General features: G+C 37.9%; 1 protein-coding gene across 1 annotated transcript in view; it reads right to left on the bottom strand.

The window, feature by feature from the left end:
• Nucleotides 1-283: 283 nt before the first annotated feature.
• Nucleotides 284-21,085, bottom strand: part of LOC105440179 (serine-protein kinase ATM-like) — a 60,997-nt gene continuing 40,195 nt past the window's right edge. The window contains exons 36-58 of the mRNA XM_030994954.1: nucleotides 20,900-21,065; nucleotides 19,970-20,057; nucleotides 19,505-19,639; nucleotides 18,257-18,457; nucleotides 17,315-17,420; nucleotides 16,810-16,964; nucleotides 16,136-16,360; nucleotides 15,096-15,318; nucleotides 14,135-14,305; nucleotides 13,901-14,017; nucleotides 12,206-12,411; nucleotides 11,255-11,547; nucleotides 10,726-10,904; nucleotides 10,024-10,168; nucleotides 8,339-8,562; nucleotides 7,359-7,475; nucleotides 6,199-6,357; nucleotides 5,439-5,607; nucleotides 4,601-4,687; nucleotides 4,002-4,116; nucleotides 3,131-3,194; nucleotides 1,523-1,711; nucleotides 284-1,101 (exon numbers count right to left, since the gene is read on the bottom strand). Of these exons, the coding sequence (XP_030850814.1) occupies nucleotides 943-1,101; nucleotides 1,523-1,711; nucleotides 3,131-3,194; nucleotides 4,002-4,116; nucleotides 4,601-4,687; nucleotides 5,439-5,607; nucleotides 6,199-6,357; nucleotides 7,359-7,475; nucleotides 8,339-8,562; nucleotides 10,024-10,168; nucleotides 10,726-10,904; nucleotides 11,255-11,547; nucleotides 12,206-12,411; nucleotides 13,901-14,017; nucleotides 14,135-14,305; nucleotides 15,096-15,318; nucleotides 16,136-16,360; nucleotides 16,810-16,964; nucleotides 17,315-17,420; nucleotides 18,257-18,457; nucleotides 19,505-19,639; nucleotides 19,970-20,057; nucleotides 20,900-21,065 (3,693 nt within the window). The 3' untranslated portion in view covers nucleotides 284-942. The remainder of the gene's footprint in view (nucleotides 1,102-1,522; nucleotides 1,712-3,130; nucleotides 3,195-4,001; nucleotides 4,117-4,600; nucleotides 4,688-5,438; nucleotides 5,608-6,198; nucleotides 6,358-7,358; nucleotides 7,476-8,338; nucleotides 8,563-10,023; nucleotides 10,169-10,725; nucleotides 10,905-11,254; nucleotides 11,548-12,205; nucleotides 12,412-13,900; nucleotides 14,018-14,134; nucleotides 14,306-15,095; nucleotides 15,319-16,135; nucleotides 16,361-16,809; nucleotides 16,965-17,314; nucleotides 17,421-18,256; nucleotides 18,458-19,504; nucleotides 19,640-19,969; nucleotides 20,058-20,899; nucleotides 21,066-21,085) is intronic.

Below are 21,085 nucleotides of genomic sequence, written 5' to 3'. Positions count from 1 at the left end.
CCTGACTGACCTAAAGGTTTATAATTATCATAGCATCATGAGCTAAATACAGAATTTTGTTTAAGAATCTGAGTTACCGTATCCCTTTAAAATAACCCCCAAATCAGAGAAACTGAAAACTTGCTTTAAGGATGATTGCATTACATAAACAATCATCTTTAAGTTGTCTTTATGAATTGGATGAATACAACAGTGTTTCACATTTCAAACCACTTGTATCATACTGAATATTTATGAAAACATGAACATACATGTAGCTATTTCCATCAACCTACTGACTCGCATTTCAAGAAATTGAAGTGAATATCTCACATGATACGTAGATTAGTATAAGTGACCTTACATGTACATCGTTTATCAACATTATAAATTCAGTTTAAACCATCAACGAAAAAACAAAGTAAAATTAATTGGCAATGTCTTTCAATTTGCCAGAACAACAGGCACACAATTTCCTTGTCTCTATCTTCTCATTAATTTAATGCTTTAATACATTTTCCCCGAAAATTATTTGGAGTTTTGAACAATTCATATACGTTCAATTGATTCTGTGACAATTTGTTTTCTGTCACAACCAAGATTCATGACTACATTCAAAATACAATTTTGTTTGTTTGTTACTCTAGTTGATGGGTGTAAATTGTATTTCATACAGGACAAGGCACATACATGTACATATGTTCAAGGCATGAGCTTTTCATTTCATTTCATTTCGTAAAGATAGGACAATAAACTCAGTTGGTGTCCTAGCAATGTATCATTCAAGCATGCTACAAGTCTCTTGCTCCCTGCATGACGAGATCAACGAAACTTCTTTCTAAATCATTTAGATCTAAGAGTCAAAGACTACTATTTCGTTCTGTCCAAGAGCAGCCTCAGATATCAGGGACTTTAATGGTTATAACATCTCCTTGGCAAGTACTGAAGGTTGAACAGTCCCCTTTAAAGCCATGGCGACCACCCTGGGTACAGTCTGGAGAGGTTCTTGGGGTCTCTTGCCTCTTGAATGAGTAGACTAACTTGACCTGCCACGCTCAGCGTGACCCCGTCCTCAACCCCACCAAGCTTCTGCCTCAGCCGTAGCAGCACCCTCTCAGCAACCTACAAACAAGTCAGGAATAATAGTATGTTATGGGTCTGCAATGTTCCGTTGGTTCATCATGGCAAATCAATGATTAGATTAAAACTCTTTGCACTGCACTTCGAAATCTCACTGATACTCTCTGCTGCGTCAACCTGTGAATGTGGAGCATCGGCAAATGGGAGACCTGCCTATGAGACACATAACTGTGTCCCCTTTAAATCTCTTTCAAAGAGTGATGAGTAGCACAAACGAAAAGATAATCCTACTGAATTGTGGCACATAGAGAACTTGAAGTACTAGTAATACATTATTTTCAAATGTATGGAATAAATCCAAACAAGCAAACCTAGTTGACCTTCGAGGTCGTAGGGCTATTAGTAGCCCCAGGCAGGGTAGCTTTATGAATATCTGTAAATACATGTATACAAACAAACGAACCTGGTTGACCTCCTCCCTAGAGGTTGTAGGACTACTAGCTCCATTGGTAGGATGCAGGATATCTTGATGACCATCTGTAGTGGTGTTGAGCTCAGACTGGTCTCCCATCTCTGTACGGTCCAACGCCTGCAGCTCCAGGGCTCTGGCTGGAGACATGGTCCAGGTGTAGAGAGGGTCATAGAGAAGGACCTAGGGACAGGAGAGAAAATTCAGATTAATTTTATTGGTCCATTTGGAAATTCAGTTATTGGCATTACATAAAGCACATGAACAATATCCAATATAAAATAATATACACAAATAGATAATACACAGTAGAAGATTTACAATGACATAGTCATATGGATATACAGAGTGAGTCAAAAAAAAGTTTACACCTAGAAAATTGCTAATTATTTAAAAAATCATCAATGAAAATTAAACTTTTATATGTCTTATGAAAGAGTGTTTTATCCCAAATCATTTGGTACCATTTTTGTGTGGTATGAGTTCACGCTTGGATGAACAGGAGACATTGTTTGCGAGAGTGCAAAAATCGAATTGCGCCAAAGTTGCCTGTGTGATGTTTGAATAAAACAATTGGGATTTGGGTATTAATTCGGTTTTTGCAGATCCAAATAACAACTCTATCAAAATTAATAACGCCACACATATCAAATATCAACGAACAATTGTGTGTGTGTGTAACTTTGCCCTTTGCAAAAAACATATGCAATGCATTTCATTTGATACATTCAATCCATTCTCTCACTCCGCTAATCCCAACATAATACATACTGAAGGCATCACTTTGGCGCAAGTCGATTTTTGCACTCTCGCAAACAATGCCACCTGTTCATCCAAGCGTGAACACATACCACACAAAAATGGTACCAAATGATTTGGGATTAAACACTCTTTCATCAGATGTATAATAATTTACTGTTCATAGATGATTTTACAAATAATTAGCAATTTTCTAGGTGTAAACTTTTTTTTGACTCACACGGTATAAGAAAATGTACGATTGCGTAGAATTCAGAAATAGTATTATAATTATCTTTCATTATTATTATTTTTATCATTATTATCATCATCATTATTAGATGCTGCTTGTAAGTGTCGGCTTGCATGGTGATGTAGATATACAGTAGGCTTGCGGGTGCACCATGTGAGAGAGAGGGAGGATTGAGGAGTCCTGAAAAGGACTCTCAGTAATCTTTCTTGAGGGTTCGTAGTCCTGAAAAGGACTGTTATCTTTCTTAGCTAATCCCTTGAGCGTTTAAACAATAATCAAGTACGTGTATAGGTCAATTATCCATCAAATGTAATAAACATGTCATTATTATAGCGTTATTGTATTATGTACATGTACAATGACTGTAAAACCAGTAAAAGAAAGTTGTAAATATCTGAATGCAAGATACATTCTGATATATTATAGTTAATGAGATGAGGATTGGAATACAAGTATAGGCATGTCCTCAACATGATATCATTTCTTCATATGTTTTCTAATTACACCTATGACAGAAGTCTAATGAGGATTAACATATATCAAATGTGGAAGAAAAAAAATTGAGAACTATCGAAAGACCAAAAAGTGATGAATGTAGGAAGCTGATTTACCTCAACCACTGTAAGAAGGGCTTCCCTTGAGTTGTGCATCTCCTCCATAGTCTTCTCACTACACCTGTCAAATACAACAGAAAGAAACAACTCACAATCTTAAAACCTGAAAATCTCATCTTATCTTTCCCATAGTTGCCAACCATTTCTATTTTGGAGGAATATTTCCTAATTTTTGCTGTGAAAGGATGGCAGGTATGCTGTTCCTACTCCCTCTATATCTCACTCCTCTTTTGTTACTCTATCCACCTTTCCTTCTTACAACGCATAGAGACATATTGTGATATAATAATAATAATACTCAGTTCTTATATAGCGCTTTTAATATTGCAATCACTACAGCGCTTCCAAACTTGGAGATTATATGCGCTATATAAGTATGGTATATTATTATTATTATTATTCTCTTAGCCAATTCATGTGATTTGATAGGGTGTCTGGTGAGGATTAGCACCATATTGCATCAACCCCGGTCATCACAATTTATTTCTCAATAATAACATTCCATTCTTATACATATCAGCATTCTGATATTTAAAAAAGGATGTCCCTCTGTGCTTCCCAAGAGCTTTGGATAATGTTACCCCAGCTTCCACTCTAGTTAGCAGCATGTTACATGGAACAGGTACCCACTTACTACAGCTTTCCTTTAAAGCCCCACCGTACTTCTTGTAGCTACTTACTCCCTCTATATAAAAAAATATAGAAAAAAGGCCTAAGCGTGCCTAATGGTCCCCCATGATCCTCTTTTTCTTAAGTTAATTGAGAGCTAAGTTGATGAGATAGCCACCTGTCAGTGACCACCCTGGGTGGTCTCGTCCCTCCTGTACACTAGTACAGATTGGCTTTAAAGATGAGTGCCATTTCTTACCTTCTAAAGACTCCCTCTACACCAGCGACACCCATAGCATCTACTAGATCTCTTGTCAGACGGAATGGAACTGTCTCAGGTGTTGGGAGGTTACGGCCCTGCTCAAAGGCAATACCTGAATGAAACATGATAAAGCAAAGAACGGTTGACCGAGGTATCAAGAAAACATGAAGACGTGTCTTTCCTTTATATCTCTTTTTGGAATACTGACTAATGCAGTTGAGTGAGTGAGTGGGTAAAGGGGACTTCCCCCACTTTTAAGAGGAACCGAAGACTGTTAAAAATGTTGCAATGTCCATTTTTGATGTGGCTCTGCTGTATTTATGATCAGCAATTAAAAAAAGTAAATGAGCTCTAATTCACACACACACACACATCTTTAAATGGGTTCTCGCCAGTGCATGATACCCATTAATACCAAGGGAGTGGGAATGCAGGAAAAATATAACAAAAATTTCCTGGACAATGAACAACCAAACCGTTGATGGTAAAAAAAGGTGCCACAAGGCCATATTCTATTCTTTTGGAGCGTTGAAGGGTGCACAAATTTCTAACAAGAAGCCTGCACCATTATTTGAGAGGAAGGAGACTTTACTTACCAAGATCGATGTGAACAAGTTCTGCCGTGTTGCAGTCAATCAGGATATTCTGCACATGCCTGTCTCCAAGCCCAACAACATAGCCAACTGTCAAAACACAAGAGAGAGAGAGAGAGAGAGATATTATAAAAACAAATTGGTCAACATGTGTCCATCCAGCAAAACATTTTTTATGGTTTTACAAGAAGCAATATCATGCAAATGATTCGCCCAAAGTATAGGTTTGAATATGGATGGCGCTAAGTTCTTGTCACAATTATTTTTCAAGCCTTTAGAAATTTGACGAGCTTCATACTATACACAAAGGGATAAGTTCTTCATCAAATGCAGAAAATCTCTCAATGTTAATGTTAAAAAAACACCTCCAACTACAATGCCATTTCTGGCATTTCATAAACATCCAACATGGATAATGCATGTACCAAGTTCTTGTTCTCATCCTTATTACAACAGTTCTAAACTCATTTATACACGACAAGTACATTATCAAATTCAAAACTCGAAGAAAAAAAGTTTGTTACTTCTTACCTCAAGTTTCAAGTTCAACTTGTTATTGTTCCACATTTTGCAGAAAATATAGACATACATATAAAATAAAAAATTATACAATACAATTGTAGTATAAATGAGCACATCTCAATTCATATAATAGATTAAGTAGAAAATGAGGAACCTCTTAAAAAGCAGTGCTTGTATAATATAGGTTCCTGGAAAAATAAGTAATGTGCATGTAGATGAAAAACAGTAGCAGCAGAGAAAGACGTAATTTAGAGGGGAGAATTTAAACAACAATGAAATAAGCACATTTGTATACAAAATAATGCATTAGCACCAATACCTATAGATCCTGTGGCGACACTGCGAGTATAGCTGAGTCTCTTCTCAAACCAATCGGCTGGATCCAGGAACCTCTCCAAGAAGAAGTGATGAAAGACCGGCTGGAAGTTACGACACACGGTCGTGAAATCCCGGAACTTCTGGTTGTTATCACCAGACTGATGGGCCGCCTGGAAAATAAAGACAATTTTCCACATTAAAATAGGACTGTATTGTATTTTGAATGTCTATACTTATTTTCAGTCTGTTAAATTGAATAATAAGCAAGTCAGAGACACTAATTGCACATGGGTAGACAGACAGAGGCCATTCGTACCAACTTGTAAAACCAGCCGAGAAAATTATGGATAAATGCTCATAATAGTTATGCAATCATTGTTCATAATATGCAACCATGTATTAATAATAATAAATCTCATTTTTATATAGCGCTTAATGGGGAATATTGTCTATAAGCACTTTACAGATATTTACATCCATGATACACAGATGAAAATTATTCTTTTTATAGATGTTATGCATGCACTCCGGACATATGATACTGCAGTAATTAGAGCTTTGTAATTCATTATTTAACCTCCAAAAAGTTGAGATCTAACAATAACAAAGCAACTATTTACACTATCGTTCAGGCTGCAAAGAGATATATGAAATTCAAAACAACAACAACACTGAACCAAAAGCGACTGAAAATGATGGATCAATGATAGAATTATGAGCAATACATGTACATATATAGATTTATCTTGGACTATACTCACATGCATCTTTCCCCTGCATGTTTTTGTCTTCCAGTCCCCTGGCCGGTAGCTTACATGAGCACCAAGATCTTTCTTTTGGTCTCCTATGAGATAGAGACCTATAGGCATAGTCCCCTCACACCATTCTAACAAACCAGTGTTCTGACACAAAGGAACAACCTAAAACAGAACAAAACAATCATGGTTTAGTTGTTAATATACAACCTTTATGAGGTTACTCCCGGTGTTGGGAATGTTAGGAGGTAGAACAAACGACTTTTGTTGTAATTTCATTTTTATTATTTCCAACAAAATATGATACATAATAAAAAATACAAAACATAGTTACATTTGTAATAAACAAATCTTAATAGTAATTTATACATTTGAGGAAGACAAAAATTGAATTATAAATTTAACTGCATTTATATTTTAAGGAAATGGAGAGCTTGTAAATTGTGGAGCCCTCAGATAATGAGTTTGAAAAGAGTATAGAATATATAAACAATCAAAGAAGAATAACGGCCAACAGAGACAACAATATTAAAACATGTAATGACTGGAAACAAGAAGATGTAAAAAATTAATTAATTGATGTATTTTGCAACACAAAATTCACATGTATGTAATTTTTGTTCTGTTTAATGTGGATTAATGGGGGGGGGGGGGCCTTCCAATAAAGGTATGTAAAAGTATATTTGATATATTTGAGACTGTTTCTGATTTTTTTTTCCATTGATAAATAGTACATCTTCGTGATAGGGTGCATACCACTCTGAAGATTAGTAGTAGAAAGAGAAGATGAATATTTCACGATATCTAACTATATAAATCTGGTTTTGCTACAGCCTGTTTTGATTAAACAGCTGGCATTACGTCTACTTTCTGGCCGACAATCACAGCCCCTTAGTTTGTGCGCACTTTGTTCCTTTAGCTTCAGTTTATATTATCTGATTTTGGCTTTCTGTTCATTCTTGCAAATTACCCAATGAGTACAATGAAAAGCTTTAGAACGTTTGTATTCATTGGTATTCTTAAATCGAGTTTTGAAATGCAAGATAAAAGGCAAACTTCTCTCTGTCCAAACAGAATACAAATAAAAGAATTTGGGAATTTAAAACTACCTAAAGCAATGAAAGGGTTGAAGAGAGTAGTTATAAATAAGGTATCATGATAATTACCTTGTATCTCCTGATTTGTAGTTTCCTTCTCTTTGTCTCTGTGCTCTTACTGAGTAGCTGGTTCACCAGACCAAAAACTTGCTGCATAACAGCATCCTGCCTTAAATCATCTTTACCCTGGAAAACGAATCACAAAAGAATGAAGACATTATATCATTCAATATGGTTTGATTCCCCATCACTTTTACTGCAATCCAAGGAACCGCATTCTAGAAGTTTACATTAATCAGAATGATTTGTGCTTCAAATGAAAAGCATATGGTAGATCTTTAAAAAAAAATATTCATACTCATATCCTAATGAATAAAGCAAAAATATGACAATCTGGTAGAATTACAATGTGCATAATTATCACATATTAACAAAGCTCACATATGCTTGTCAAGAAGTTTGGGTAGCTTTTATCAGCACACAACCCTGTACTTGCTTCACCTGGGTCCACTCAACTGGATAATATGATGCCTAGTCTTACAGTATGAAAACTCACCACATTGGCATTGTACCCCAGCAACACAGCAAGACTGATTCTAGACCAACACAACTGACTAAACCAACTTGACCAGAAAACTATTGACCATGTTGTTGAACTGTACTTTTCTTATTTGGTCTATTGTCAGTCTTGTGTTGGTCCGATCATACAACATTGTGGTCCAAAGTCGAGACGACAACCAACTTTTCCTCAGGAACCAGAGGTGTTGTAGTCGTAGTCGAGTGGATTAAGCACTTGATTTGAAATTCAAAGGACGTGGTTCGATCCCCGACACAGCACATATATCCTTTGGCAAGGCGTTAATCTTCTTTTGCCACACTCGACCCAGGTGAGGTAAATGGGTACCAGGTACCTGGCAGGAATTAATTCCTAGAAATGCTGGAGCACTGTAATGGCAGCTAGGTTAAAGCCGGGGTAATAATAAATTCGCCTCGGAATAGAATTTCTAGATAGACGGCGCTATAGAAATGATTATTATTATTATAATTACCTTGACCAGCTGTCTACGTTTGACCCCATCTGACCCTCTGCAGGTGATGATCTTAGGCAGGTTGACACCCCCAGCAAGCTTGAAGGTGGGCTCAAAGCCTTCCACATACACTATGTCATCGTAGCAACAGGATGCATCCACCTTCAGTTCCAGAGTGGGCACCGCTACATGACGCAAGGATTTCAGATGGAGGAGGGGCTGGTTGGAGGCTATAGAAATGGGCTCTGGAAGTGAAAAGAGCAACGGATCATTGGTAACAACTTTACAACTATACCTTTTTTACAACATGCATTTACAGGAAGCGCTTCGTTGTCCAAACATGGCCCGTATTCTGAAGTCGTGTCTAACTTAGCCATGTCTAAAGTTAAACAAGTGTTTAGTTAGACACGACTTAGACGCGAGGTCGTGTCTAAGTCCTGTCTAACTAAATTTTGTATTCTGAAGTCACGTCTAAGTCTCGTCTAATTAAACAACTATTTAAGTTCTGCGCAAGTCGTGTTTAACTTTTAGTCACGACTTCTGCGCATGCCCAGTAGGCGTTAATTCTGACGATAGACCCAATGCGCATGCGTGCGCGCACCGGATAAACAAATTAATGTGCACAGCTAGCTGTGCACGTGCTGGTACCATGGTGATGTGATCGTGACGTAATGACTAGACTAGACTGCATGTAACGTACTGTACTGTGTACGTACGTACGTACAACGTACACAGTCTAGTACACTGGATTGACAACACACTCATTTATCAGTGCCTCAGTGCTCGGAAGAACCAGAAAAGAAACTTCTCCAACAGAATGGTTAGCTTATTATAGATTATGGAATTTCTAAGATGTCACCAGTAGATAAGAATAGTTAATATTATCGAGAAAAAAAATTAGGCTACACGAGAAAAAATCCTGCAAAACGTATTTGAAATTTTAGAAGATGCACGTACCATCGTTCTCCCCCGCAAGTTCGGGGTCAGAAAGTAGAGTGTAACTTTGACGTTGAAAAGCAGCAGAATCGCGCCCTTAAACAGGACTTAAACAACCCCTCGCAGTTGTCTAAAGTTAAATAGGACTTAGACAGGATTTCATGTTTAACTTTATTTAAACACTACTTCAGAATACAAAAAAAGTTAGACACGACTTTGTGTCTAAATTTAGACGGGACTTAGACAGGACTTAGACAACTGTTTAATTAAACAGGAGTTAGACACGACTTCAGAATACGGGCCAATGCAGATAAGATTACAATTTGGGGTGGGGATACCTTTCTACAGCCAGAAAAGCTACATCACTTAAAGGTTTAATGTAAGTCAGTTTTATATAATCCAACAGAAGCATTCCTATCAAGTTGAGAATACATTAAAAACAGACTGAGTTTAAATATAGACTTTTTGGAGTGATACTCGACGGGACAGAATGAAAGAATAGTTCTTGATAATTTAAATGTTTCTTTATGCTTGAAATGCTACGAAATCAAGCCTATGCTTGAAGGTCAGCAATGTGGAGACGCAAGGAGCCATAGGACTTCAACTCTTATCACAAGGAGTACATACATGTACATGCATAGGAATTAGGGATGTATGTCTCTGCCAAGAGCATAAGCACACTGACTTGGTTCGATAACTGGAACCACCCACTGAACTAATGACTTTTTATCATCCCCCCTATTTTGTTCACTCAAAGAAAGTGAACTTACTTGTTTCTGATTTCTTTGATGACATGTCCCAATATGCCATCTTGATGTATGCCTCTGAGAGCTTGTTCATGGCAGGTATGATGTCACAGCAGGGCGTCTTAGCCATCAGTCTGTCTCTCATGCCTACAGCTGCTTGCATGCGATCCTGGTTTTAACAATACACACAAAGACACCATCAGAAGAAATTCTCTATTTGTTTACCATATCTTAAAGCCTATCTGCACTAGTTTGGCCAAGAGGGATCAGACCTCCCTTCATGGTCACTGACAGGTGGTTATCTCATCAAATCAGCTCTCAATTAACATAAGAAAAAGGGGATCATGGGGGACCAGTGGTCACCATTTAGGCATTGTTTGCCATATACAGGGCTATAAGTAGTGCAGTGGGGCTTTAAGGATATCATTGTGTCATGGAAGTGTCATAAAATCGGTTTATTCAGTTGATTTCAATCAAGATGTGGAAGGTTTAAATCCCTGCTCAGCATTAATGTCCTTTGGCATGACATTACATGAAATTGGCTACTCCACATCCTTCTCAATTGGTTGCTTGGCTTTTAACTGACTCACATCAAAGCACTTTAATCAGTGACGTGTAACTGGAAAGCACTGTTTATAAAACACTTATATTGTCTATTCCTGTCCTAATTGTGTTCCAAGTTTTCTATTCTTTAGACAATCATTGAAACTGGAATTCGAATCTCACCTTATCTGTTTGAGAGAGGTCTCCACCACTGCTCCTACCCAGTTTTGTCTTCTTGGAATTGATGACCGTGTCCAGGTTAGCATTTGCCAGAGCCAGGATGACAGGTAGAGCATGATGAGGATGATCCGCTGCCACCCTCTCTATCAAGGCATTCAGGATGGTGTAGAACTGCTCCTTGCCTGAATAATAATGATAATAATAATAATAATCCATTATTATATGCGATCAGAAAAAAGAAAAGAAAGGATATTGTGCTCAGAAAAAAGAAAAGAAAGGATAATAGCAGACACGAGGGAAGAGAAAAGAAAGAATAACTGCTTTGGCATAACATTGTACTAATTTAACAAACGAACAAATGTGTCTTTAAGAGACTCTTGGAATTTTCTACTGTATCAACCTGCTTAAGATGACTAGGTAATTTATTCCATAACTCTGCAGCTGCCAGTTGGAAGGATCTCGCACCATAGTAATTTGTTGATATTGAGGGAGGAACTAACAAGGATTGTGACTGAGAGCGAAGGTTTCTTGCCTTGGACCTTGGTGGTCATCCTAGCAGCTAGCTGGTACATCATGGGTAGGAACTTCCTGCTCTCAATCTTTCCAATGGTGTCTTCCAGCAGGAGGCTGATCTGGACGTCCGTGCCGTTCTCGAACCAGAGGGAGCAGAGACGGAAGACGCGGGTGTCCTGGGACTGGTCGGAGGCCTCTAGACAGTGCAGGTAGCATTCCATGGCACGCGCCAGGAAGGTTTGACGATCTTCCCTCAAGGATTCCACCTCCTTCTTGTCTATGGCCAACTGCTTAGCCTGGATTCGGTAAAACCTATCACATACAGACATAAACAGATATTTGACAGTTCTGATACTTGTAGATGTGACGATTAAAAAAAATATTAAAAAAAAAAAAAAAATTGGTTTTATGCTTATTTTACAACTCTATAATAAGGTTCCCACAGAACTTTGAGAACCAATTTCTATGACTATCCACAACGCATTTTTTCTTTTTTCCTTGATCAGACAAGTACAATTTTGGTATGGATTGCGGCGTCCAAGCGGCAGTACAAATACGCCTAATTTCCATGACTTTCCAGAAGAATTTATTTCCCCATGAATTTCTATCTGACCGTGGGAAACCTGCTATTACAACTGTGCAATTTAATATTTGGAAGCGCAGATGCGAAAGTATGTCACATGCTATTGTGAAAATTGCTCAGCAGTCTATTTCTAACATAAACTGAATTCCTCAAATTCAATCCTGGATATGGCATTCTAGCTAACCTATAACCCCCATTACAACCAGTATCATCGACAAAATAAATCCCAGAGCAAACGTTGCGAAAACAAATGTTGTATATCAAACCGATATGGGGTATCTGCAGACACACAATGTATCATTGGTAAAATCAATTTTATCAATTACTAGATTAATACAACCCCCCCAAAAAAATTAAAACAAATAAATAAATAAATAAAAAATTTACCTATCTGAGCTGCCGATGCCAATGCTCCTCAGCTTCTCCACATTTTCCAGTGAAGTTTTCATGAGCTTCCTCTTATCCTCATAGTCTTTAGACTTCATGTATTCCACAAGGCGTTGGTATTGAGCATCAGCAAACCTGGCTAGGGAGTGGTAGGCATTGACTGCTTCAGCACTCATATCTTGCTTCTCATGAAAGATGGTGAATGCCTGCAAATAAAGACATTGAATTCCTTGAAAATTATTTGAATTCGAATTTGATTCAATTCAATTATAGTAGTGGCTTGGATGTTTAGGGAATTGGTCACCTAAAATAAAGGAAATAGAAAGTGGTTTCTTGGAAAGATTTCCTTTTGCGACAGCCACGTAAAATCTAACCCTAACCTAATCTTATACCTTAACCCTATCCCTTACCCTATCCCTTACCCTATCCCTTACCCTATCCCTAACCCTATTTATCATGTTTTATATATCATTCTAAGCTGTACCCATATTTTGTTTTCAATTTGGGTGGCTGACGCAAAAGGAAGTCTTCCTGGTTTCTTTCATACCTTGTCTCGTAGCATTACCTGTTGAAACGGGCAACAGAATTAGTGAGCCACTAATTATTGGGACAAATTATCTTACAAGTCATAGTGAGATAATTATTATTATTATTACTTATACCAGGCTTTTCCCATAAGGCCCAAAGTGCTTACAGTGAATGAAAATAAAAATTACATAAATACAATAATTAGAAAAAACAGTCTTACAACTACAAATTGCAAAAAAGATGTGTTTTTAAGGCCTTTCTGAAGGTTATAACTGATGGAGCCTGATTCTAAGTGGTAAATCATTCCAACATTTTTAAGCCGGCTAATGTATGGGTAACTGAATATGTGAGACGGAGAGGATCACTGGCTGACCTCAATGCCCTGGCAGGTGTATATAAATTCAAACAGGTAAGTAAATAGTGTGGAGCTTGATTATTGAATATTTTGAATACAAACAAGAGCAATTTAAAAATTATTCTTTGTTTCAAAGGAAGCCAGTGTAATGATCTCAAGAGTGGCCGAGATAATATATATTTACAAGGTGAATTTATAGGTAGCCGTTCAAATATTGCACAGTTCCCGTAGAAAGAATATGTAGACTATATACAAAGTAATGTCGCTTCTTTGCGGATGAAGTAAGGGAGACGAAACTCATAATTTCAATAAAGTAATAAGGCCTCAGAACCGAGTAGAGAATTGAGCGAAGAAGTAAGACATGAATTATGATGAAACTGAATTAGCCTCGGTGTAGACTCTCTCTAGGACGAGTGATGAAAATAGGTGTGGCAAAAGCAAGTGTAATATGCCTGTATAAGTTATACCAGTACATTGGGTGGTACGTTGCACATCCCAATACAATAGAGTACTTTCAGTGAAGCACCAAACTTTCAAGTTCAGTCATATAGGAACTGTATTTGATCCCCTGATGAGTGCATTAACTATTTTTAATCTGAAGTTTACCTCTCATCATCGCTACAGAACAATTCTATATGCATGCATTTCATGTATACACCATAACCAACTTCAAATCGTTGCATGCCTGCCTGAAGAGTAGAAACGGATGGCAAGGAGCACAGATTTACAATACAAGAAAATGAATTCCAAAGTTTTGACAGTTCTTTGTCTACATTTGAGCGGGGGCACACAAATTTTATGAAAAGACTGACCTTTTCCAAGTAGTCCTCCATGATGACATTGGGGCTCTGTGACCGGGTTTCAGCGAGCCAGTTGCCATGGATACTGAGCGTTGTGGCATAGATCTTGTAGTGACTGGAATCCTGGGACTGTGTACATTTAAATGCAAAAAAAATGAGGTCATTTTGAGCTCTTTCTTGTGGTAAAAAAATATTCATTTAAACAAATCCATTTTCCATACAACTTCTTCCAGTCGTTAAACTCACCTTAGATAACTTATCAATGAGAGCCTTCATGAGATGTAATGCTGTGGTCCTCTCATTTTTAGCCCAGAAGAGCTGCGCCTCCTCTAGGGAACTTGAACATCCCTCTAGTACAGTGTTCTGGTCCTGTTTCTGCTCCAATTCTTTCAGATGAACTAGAGCTCTCTCAGCAACCTGAATACAGAAGGAACAAAAAGCACAAAACGTAACAAATTTAACAGTAAAAGATAAATAATCACATCATTTCTGATCTTTAACTCAAGTTTTTGAAAGCATGCATACTTTTTTCCTTTTAGTGTAGAACAAACAAAGTGATCATGCTAAAAGTTGATAAACTTCACTGGTCAATTTCTCTGTACAAAAGTAAAGTTATTCCAGATTGTTTGGCCAAGGAAGAAGAAAACTTGATATACATTTCCTGCAAAGACAACGGTGATAATTTGTAGCACTTGCATGGTGTAATTTCCAAAGGCACAGAAATTACCAAAATATTTAAATTTTGGGTGTTAAGTATTCAATTCTGTTAGCTTTCTTCGTTTTTTTTGTGTGAACACTTTGGTATGACTTTGTGCGGCATCATACAATATCATGTTAACTAGTTTTGTCAGTACTGCAAGGTAGAATCTGGGGATTGTTTCACAAAGACTAAGATCGACTTTAAGTTGGACTTAACTATGGCAGGCCTTTTATGCCACTGTTTTCTCTCACCATTTACTGGCATTGGTCTCTCAAGGGATGTACAAATCATGGTCACAAATCTACATTTTTTGATAATTCATTATTGAAGGAAAAGATATCATCTAAAGATCATAATGGTGATAGCAACCAGTGGCATAACAGCCTGTTAAGTCCAACTTAAAGTCGAGCTTAGCCTTTGTGAAACACTCCCATGGGAAATCACAGTGTCAAATTACACCTTCAACCCTTGGTCTATAAAAACTGACACCAATTTGATAATCTTCACCTGAAACCTTTCAGCATCTCTAGCCCACTGAATCTGTGTCTTGAGGTGGCTTGCAATCCCATCATGCAACTTTTTATGCTGATCTCCGTCCATTGCATCAGGCACTAGACGAGAGAGGATGGATCTGAGGGCCAGGGTGGGTTCACTGAACTCAAAGCTGTTGTTCATGAGGGGGAGCTGTGATGTCCATGCGTCAAAGATCGGTTGACTGTCCGTCCTGTGTCTGCATTTAATGAAGTATCACATCACATAGTTATACAGTCAAACCTGTTTATAGCGACCCCCCCAAGGGAAACACAAAAAGGTGGTCTTTGTAGACAGGTTCACTTAGTACATGATTCAATGAGAAACCATTTTCAAGGGATTACAACAAATGTGGCCTTTGTAGACAGGTGGTCTTTCTAGACAGGTGGTCACTAAAGCAGGTTTGACTGTAGTTAGTTTAAGCTCAGTTTTCACATTTTTGAAGAGCTGATAATGAGCATTGGTGGGGAAAATATAGTATGGGAAATATGTTTACTTTGTAATTATTTGAGTAAATGTTTAGGACAAGCTAATGGATCATATCATATGCAGATACTCTTCACTAAAGCCTAGAAAATAATTTGTCCATGTATATACAGTCAATCTGTGTCTTGAGCGACCAACTGTATAGAAAGACCACCCGTCTACAGAGACCACATTTTGTGTTTCCCTTGAAAATGGTTTCTCATTGAAACATGTACTAAAGAAACCTGTACATAAAGACCACCTGCCTATAAAGACCACTTTTCTTGTCTCCCTTGGGTGGTCCGTATAGACAGGTTTCACTGTAGTAACTATGATATATACACTGATCCTATTAATCTCAATTACTTATTACCGGTAAATCCCCTTACTTTTTTATCTTGTTCATCAATTAGTTTTACTACAAAATAATGTCTATTCATCTTTAATAGATGTTTTACTCCTATATATAATAGCTTTAAGCTCATTATTTTTTCAAAATCTTCAGCAAACTTCCTTCAGAAAGTTGAAAATTTTTCTTCTTCTCATCTTACCTGAGTATGAAGGGGGCAACGTTACTGATCTCCTGTAACCCCCTCAGACTCGTTACCAGAGGGTAGATCCTCTGCACACTCTCCAGGCTCACGTGAGCCAGGAGGTGGGTGAGTCCTGTCGTTGCTCTTTCCACGGCTACCTGGTATGAGGACTGATCTCTGGTCTTCAGACTGCACAGTGCTCGGAAGACGTTCTCATGGTAACCCAAGGAACCCTCTACGGAGCTGTGTGTGGTATAAATAAACAATGTATGAATGATATGAATTACAGGTATGAGGTAAGTGTTTCGTTATGACGAGGGCTGAAGTCTTTATAGGAATCCCTCACTCTTATCACATGCATCAGTTCAGATATTCGGGGTAATACTATGTTTGCAATAAATGTATTGTCTTAGAAGTGGATTTTATCTATGGACTAGGAGATCGTATTGACCAAACAACTTGGGAATCCTCCCCCGTGTGGTCTACCCTCCAAACTAACTTCCAAACCTGTCTTAGTCCTGGTCTTAGGTTCTGTCTAGTGGTCGTCCTATACCAATGTGACACAATTGTTGTTCTTCTAGATGCCGCTTCATATGATATTCAAGCTGTCCCTGGCCTCCCTCACACAGTTGTCTCTGGGTGTGTCATCCTAGTCCTGGTCTTGATAGTCTACATATAATGGTCATATATACCTTTCTTCCAGATCCAGGTCCCATAACCCATTCCTCCAAGCTGCTTCATACTGATATTCAAGTAGAGCCTGGTCTCCCTCACACTGTTGGCCCTGGGCCTTCTGTCCAGCTAGATAGGTCTGCAGGATCCCAGATAGACCAAAATTCTGCATCGCCTGTAAATATTAAAAGTTCAGAAAAGTATAGAAGCTTCATCTTCCTGCATATGCATAGTAAATCAAAACCATGACCCTTAATGAATAAGATGTCCGAAGCCGGTGGTTACATACATATTTGTAGAAGAAGTACAAACATGTAGATGTCATTGGTAATGGCACCGAAAGAACAAATACACAATCCATTAATCAGGGCTATAGGTTTCTTGATCACAGCAAACAGTGTTTCAATCTGTGAAACCTCTTTTTTATGTACATATAGATATGTTCATATCACAATCCAAGGATAACGTTTATCTTTCTTCGTAAAGAAAAGTAAGATTTCCATAATTCTCAAAGATAGATTATACCTTTAAAAGACCAAGCTGTGTGGCCTCTGAGCTTGAAGACTGCATCTGAAGATCATACGCTGCCAAAGCCTTCCCCCACTCACCCTCATGCTCATATGTATGGATCCTGTATCAAGAATGAAAGACAAATGAAATAAATGCTGCTTATAAACATCGGCTCGCATGGTAATGTAGATCGATTTACAGTAGGCTTACGGTTGCACCATGTGATCAACCGGCGCTATAGTTCCCTTCAGAACTGTAAGCTCAAGAAAGATTATTTACAGTTTTGTCTTTCATTGGTTAAGTTACTAATCTTGTCATAGACATGATACAAGCTTGTCCACAGCAGCAGGAACACTGAGAATATCACTACATGATGCTTATCTTGCCCCTCTCCCAATGTCATGTTATCGAAGAGTACTCTCTGTCTGGAATCAGATAATGGTTTAACTATGTTATTCCTGTGCTATGGCAAACTGTTGATAATAATAATAATAATAATAATAATCATAATAATAATCATAGCTACATTCATGTTGGCACCTACAAAAAAGGGTTGTTGTGATCAAGCGAATACATCACTGGACTGTGGACCACACGGTTCACGGTTCGAATCCTGCTGTGGGACTACAAAGGCATGTTTTGCCCAAGGACATTAGTGCCACGACGGGACTCGAACCACGAACCATGTGACCCACAGTCTTTTGACGTTTCCACTAAACCTCCACATCCCTACTATACAACTATCCTCTCCCTATGTTATGCTTTTGAATGTACATCTGTGAGTAACTCCCCAAAAGGTACTTTCACTCAGGAATCAGTTAATGGTCCAGCAGTGATATTTGTTTGCTATGGGAAACTGTCAATAATAATAATAATTCTGAATTTATTTAATGTCTAATACGAAATATCGTCTCTTAATAAAGTATGTTACAGATATTACACAATCCATAATCTTACCTTGCATTAGTATCCACCAGCCTGCCAGCTCCACACCCATACACGCTATCTGGTTCTCCTATGCTCCCGAAGGCCTCCATCAGAAGAGTCTGGAGGTTGATACCCGTTACCATGGAGATGGATGCGAGGGAAGCGGAGTCCTGGGAATCCTGGCTGAAGGTTTCTATGGCTCCTCCGTTCCGTGCGGGTGGATTGGTCATCCTACGGATAAAACAAGGGATATAGATAGATTTAGGACTGCTTGAAGAGTCATCTCAACACAGCACACAACAGTGAAACATCCTTTAAAGACCATGCAGAAATAAGTTAACGCCTGGCGTATATTTTCGTTGATTACATCATATATTTTTGCTTGTCTTGATTGATCAATTCATCAAATTTACAAAAGGAATCATACACAATTGTTAACGAGATTAGACAAAGTATCAATATGAGTATACAGCAATTAAAAGTATGGGAGAAAACTAAGGGTCTCCATCTTTTAAAATATGAAATTTGTTTCACCATGATTTTGTATCAATTTTCTCAATTGCATATATCTATCGACCTTCATCCAGAATTGTTATACAATCTTTACAGCAAATTTGGCAAACTACTGCAGCCTGCCATATATGACTATCTCAAATTATCTTGCCTTGTTTAATCATCATCTGACCACTATAATCAGAGATTGAAAGTACTTCACTATCTTCATTCCTGAGTGGAACTAGTTATCCTGAAAACCATTATGCAGCAATTAAACCGCCTCCCAAAGCCCTGTGTCAAAACTTGATGTAAACAGTGTAAATGAATGACAAAACAATCGTTTATTGAGGGGGAGAAAAAAAATATCAGCTGCATGCATCAATGAGCTTCATGGATGTTCCCATGCTCACTGACCTTTGTATTTTAAAATACAAACAAGTGAAGTGCAATCTGGTGCAATATGTCATTCCATTATACAATTTTTGTTTCTCTTTCTTTCTTTTTCTTTTTTCTTCAAGCAGTTTACCCCCATTTCTGATTAGCAGTTTACCCCCATGTCTGATTTGCCTCAAGGAGACTAGAGCGTACCTTTGTTCATGGCACCATACTTCATAGCAGGCTAATCTGAGCAGCCTTGGTCTGTATCCAACCAAAAACTGTCATCCTAATTTTGCTGCATCATCAAACTGACCCAACAGAACCATACAATGTACATGTAACCCCTCTTCTAAACCATGTATACCTCCACTAAATTGGACCACAAGGAGACTAGAGTGCGTGTACCTTTGTTCATTGCACCATATTTCAGAGTAGAGCAAACAGGTGAAGTGAGCCTCACACATCTGAGCTGCTTTGGCCATCTGAAGGTAGTCCACATCCAACCAGAAGTTGTTGTCCCACGGAGTGAAGCGAGATGTCCTGAAATACAATTATAAATGAATTTCAATATTAAGGGTTATCAATGTAAATATTGTATATGTAAACATGTAAATATTCTGTACATCTAAACTGCATATGAACAACATAAACAAAAGCCTGAGGGAAACAACAATAAGAATAAAATAACATTCTCTTAAAATGTTAATTCACTGTATATCTTGTAGACAAACCTTGTATCAGATTTTACAAAATCGCAGTGTTGATTTGAATCAACGATTAATCTGCATTGCCTCTTCAAAATTAATTCAATCAAAATTTTGCTCTTTTCTTTTTAACTTAAAAGAAATGTCAGCTCTGCCTCATACTAACCTACTGGATCTCTCTTGTGTTCTAAGGTAGTGGATTGTGTCAAGCAGAGTCTTGATTGACCTCTGACCTAGCCCTTGGTTTCTCTGGTCTACAGTCCAAAATAAATCAAAAATGATTGTGTAAAATGTTTTCAAATGTTTTCAACAAGTACATGTACATGAAGGAATAATCAGTGCGGAGAAAGGAGTTTTTAAAAGAGAGCAGTATAGAATATAAAATTATGCCTGACCCATGATTTACTAAGGGTTTTCAGATGATATTTGGATTCAGGAAGAAGCAATATTCTTGTAGCAATTTGATTCTGAGATTAAAGTGCACTACTACCCTGCAGTAAGGAATCATCCTTGATTACCATGTCTCAAGCACAGAACTTCTATCAATGAACCTGAGGCGCTTATTTTATCGAGACTTGCAATTGATTGGATTGTCTATTGACTTGCCATTGGCCAGACATTTATGATTGATTCAGTATAGTTTAAAATTGTTTATGTGACATGGCCCAGATTTCTGATATACCATCATATGCTAGCAGTTGCTTCCTTTGAAACAGGAGAAGTAAAGACACAGAGAATCAACACTGAAAAGGGAAATGGGATTTGGAGCCTGGTATGGGATTAGAAGCTTGACTGTTGATAATTAAACTCCACCAAGTAATACTTTCAAGAATGCATTATAATTCAAGAATTCCCTTTTCCCACACATTATGATGTACAACATATGCTACAACTACAGTTGTATGCTCCAAATTCAACCCAGCACTCAAAACTTTCCCTAATTTTAAACCTAACCTAAATTAAAACCTACATATAGTTTAATGGCGACCAAACACTATTCCCAATATTTTTATTAAATAAATCCTAGAGATAATGTTGCTAGAACATTGTCAGATCAGCATGAAAATATCAACTTTTTCCCAGTATGAACACTCACCTAGTGAGCCTGGCATAGGTGTAGGGGCACGGCTGTCGCTGACCGACTCTGTGAATGCACCGAACACTCCTTTGATCTGTTCAGAGAGGATCTGCCTGTAGACGTTGTTATCAGCTGTAAGGATGTCGTGGATGAGGTAGGGGAATACCTGCTCAGCGAACTCAACCTGAGGGGGAGCGCAAAGAA

Source organism: Strongylocentrotus purpuratus, unplaced genomic scaffold (assembly GCF_000002235.5).
Source record: "Strongylocentrotus purpuratus isolate Spur 01 unplaced genomic scaffold, Spur_5.0 spur5_scaffold_21, whole genome shotgun sequence".
NCBI classification, from domain to species: Eukaryota; Metazoa; Echinodermata; class Echinoidea; order Camarodonta; family Strongylocentrotidae; genus Strongylocentrotus; species Strongylocentrotus purpuratus.
The sequence above is the reverse complement of the archived record's forward strand: the minus strand, read 5'-3'. Positions and strand labels throughout refer to the sequence as shown.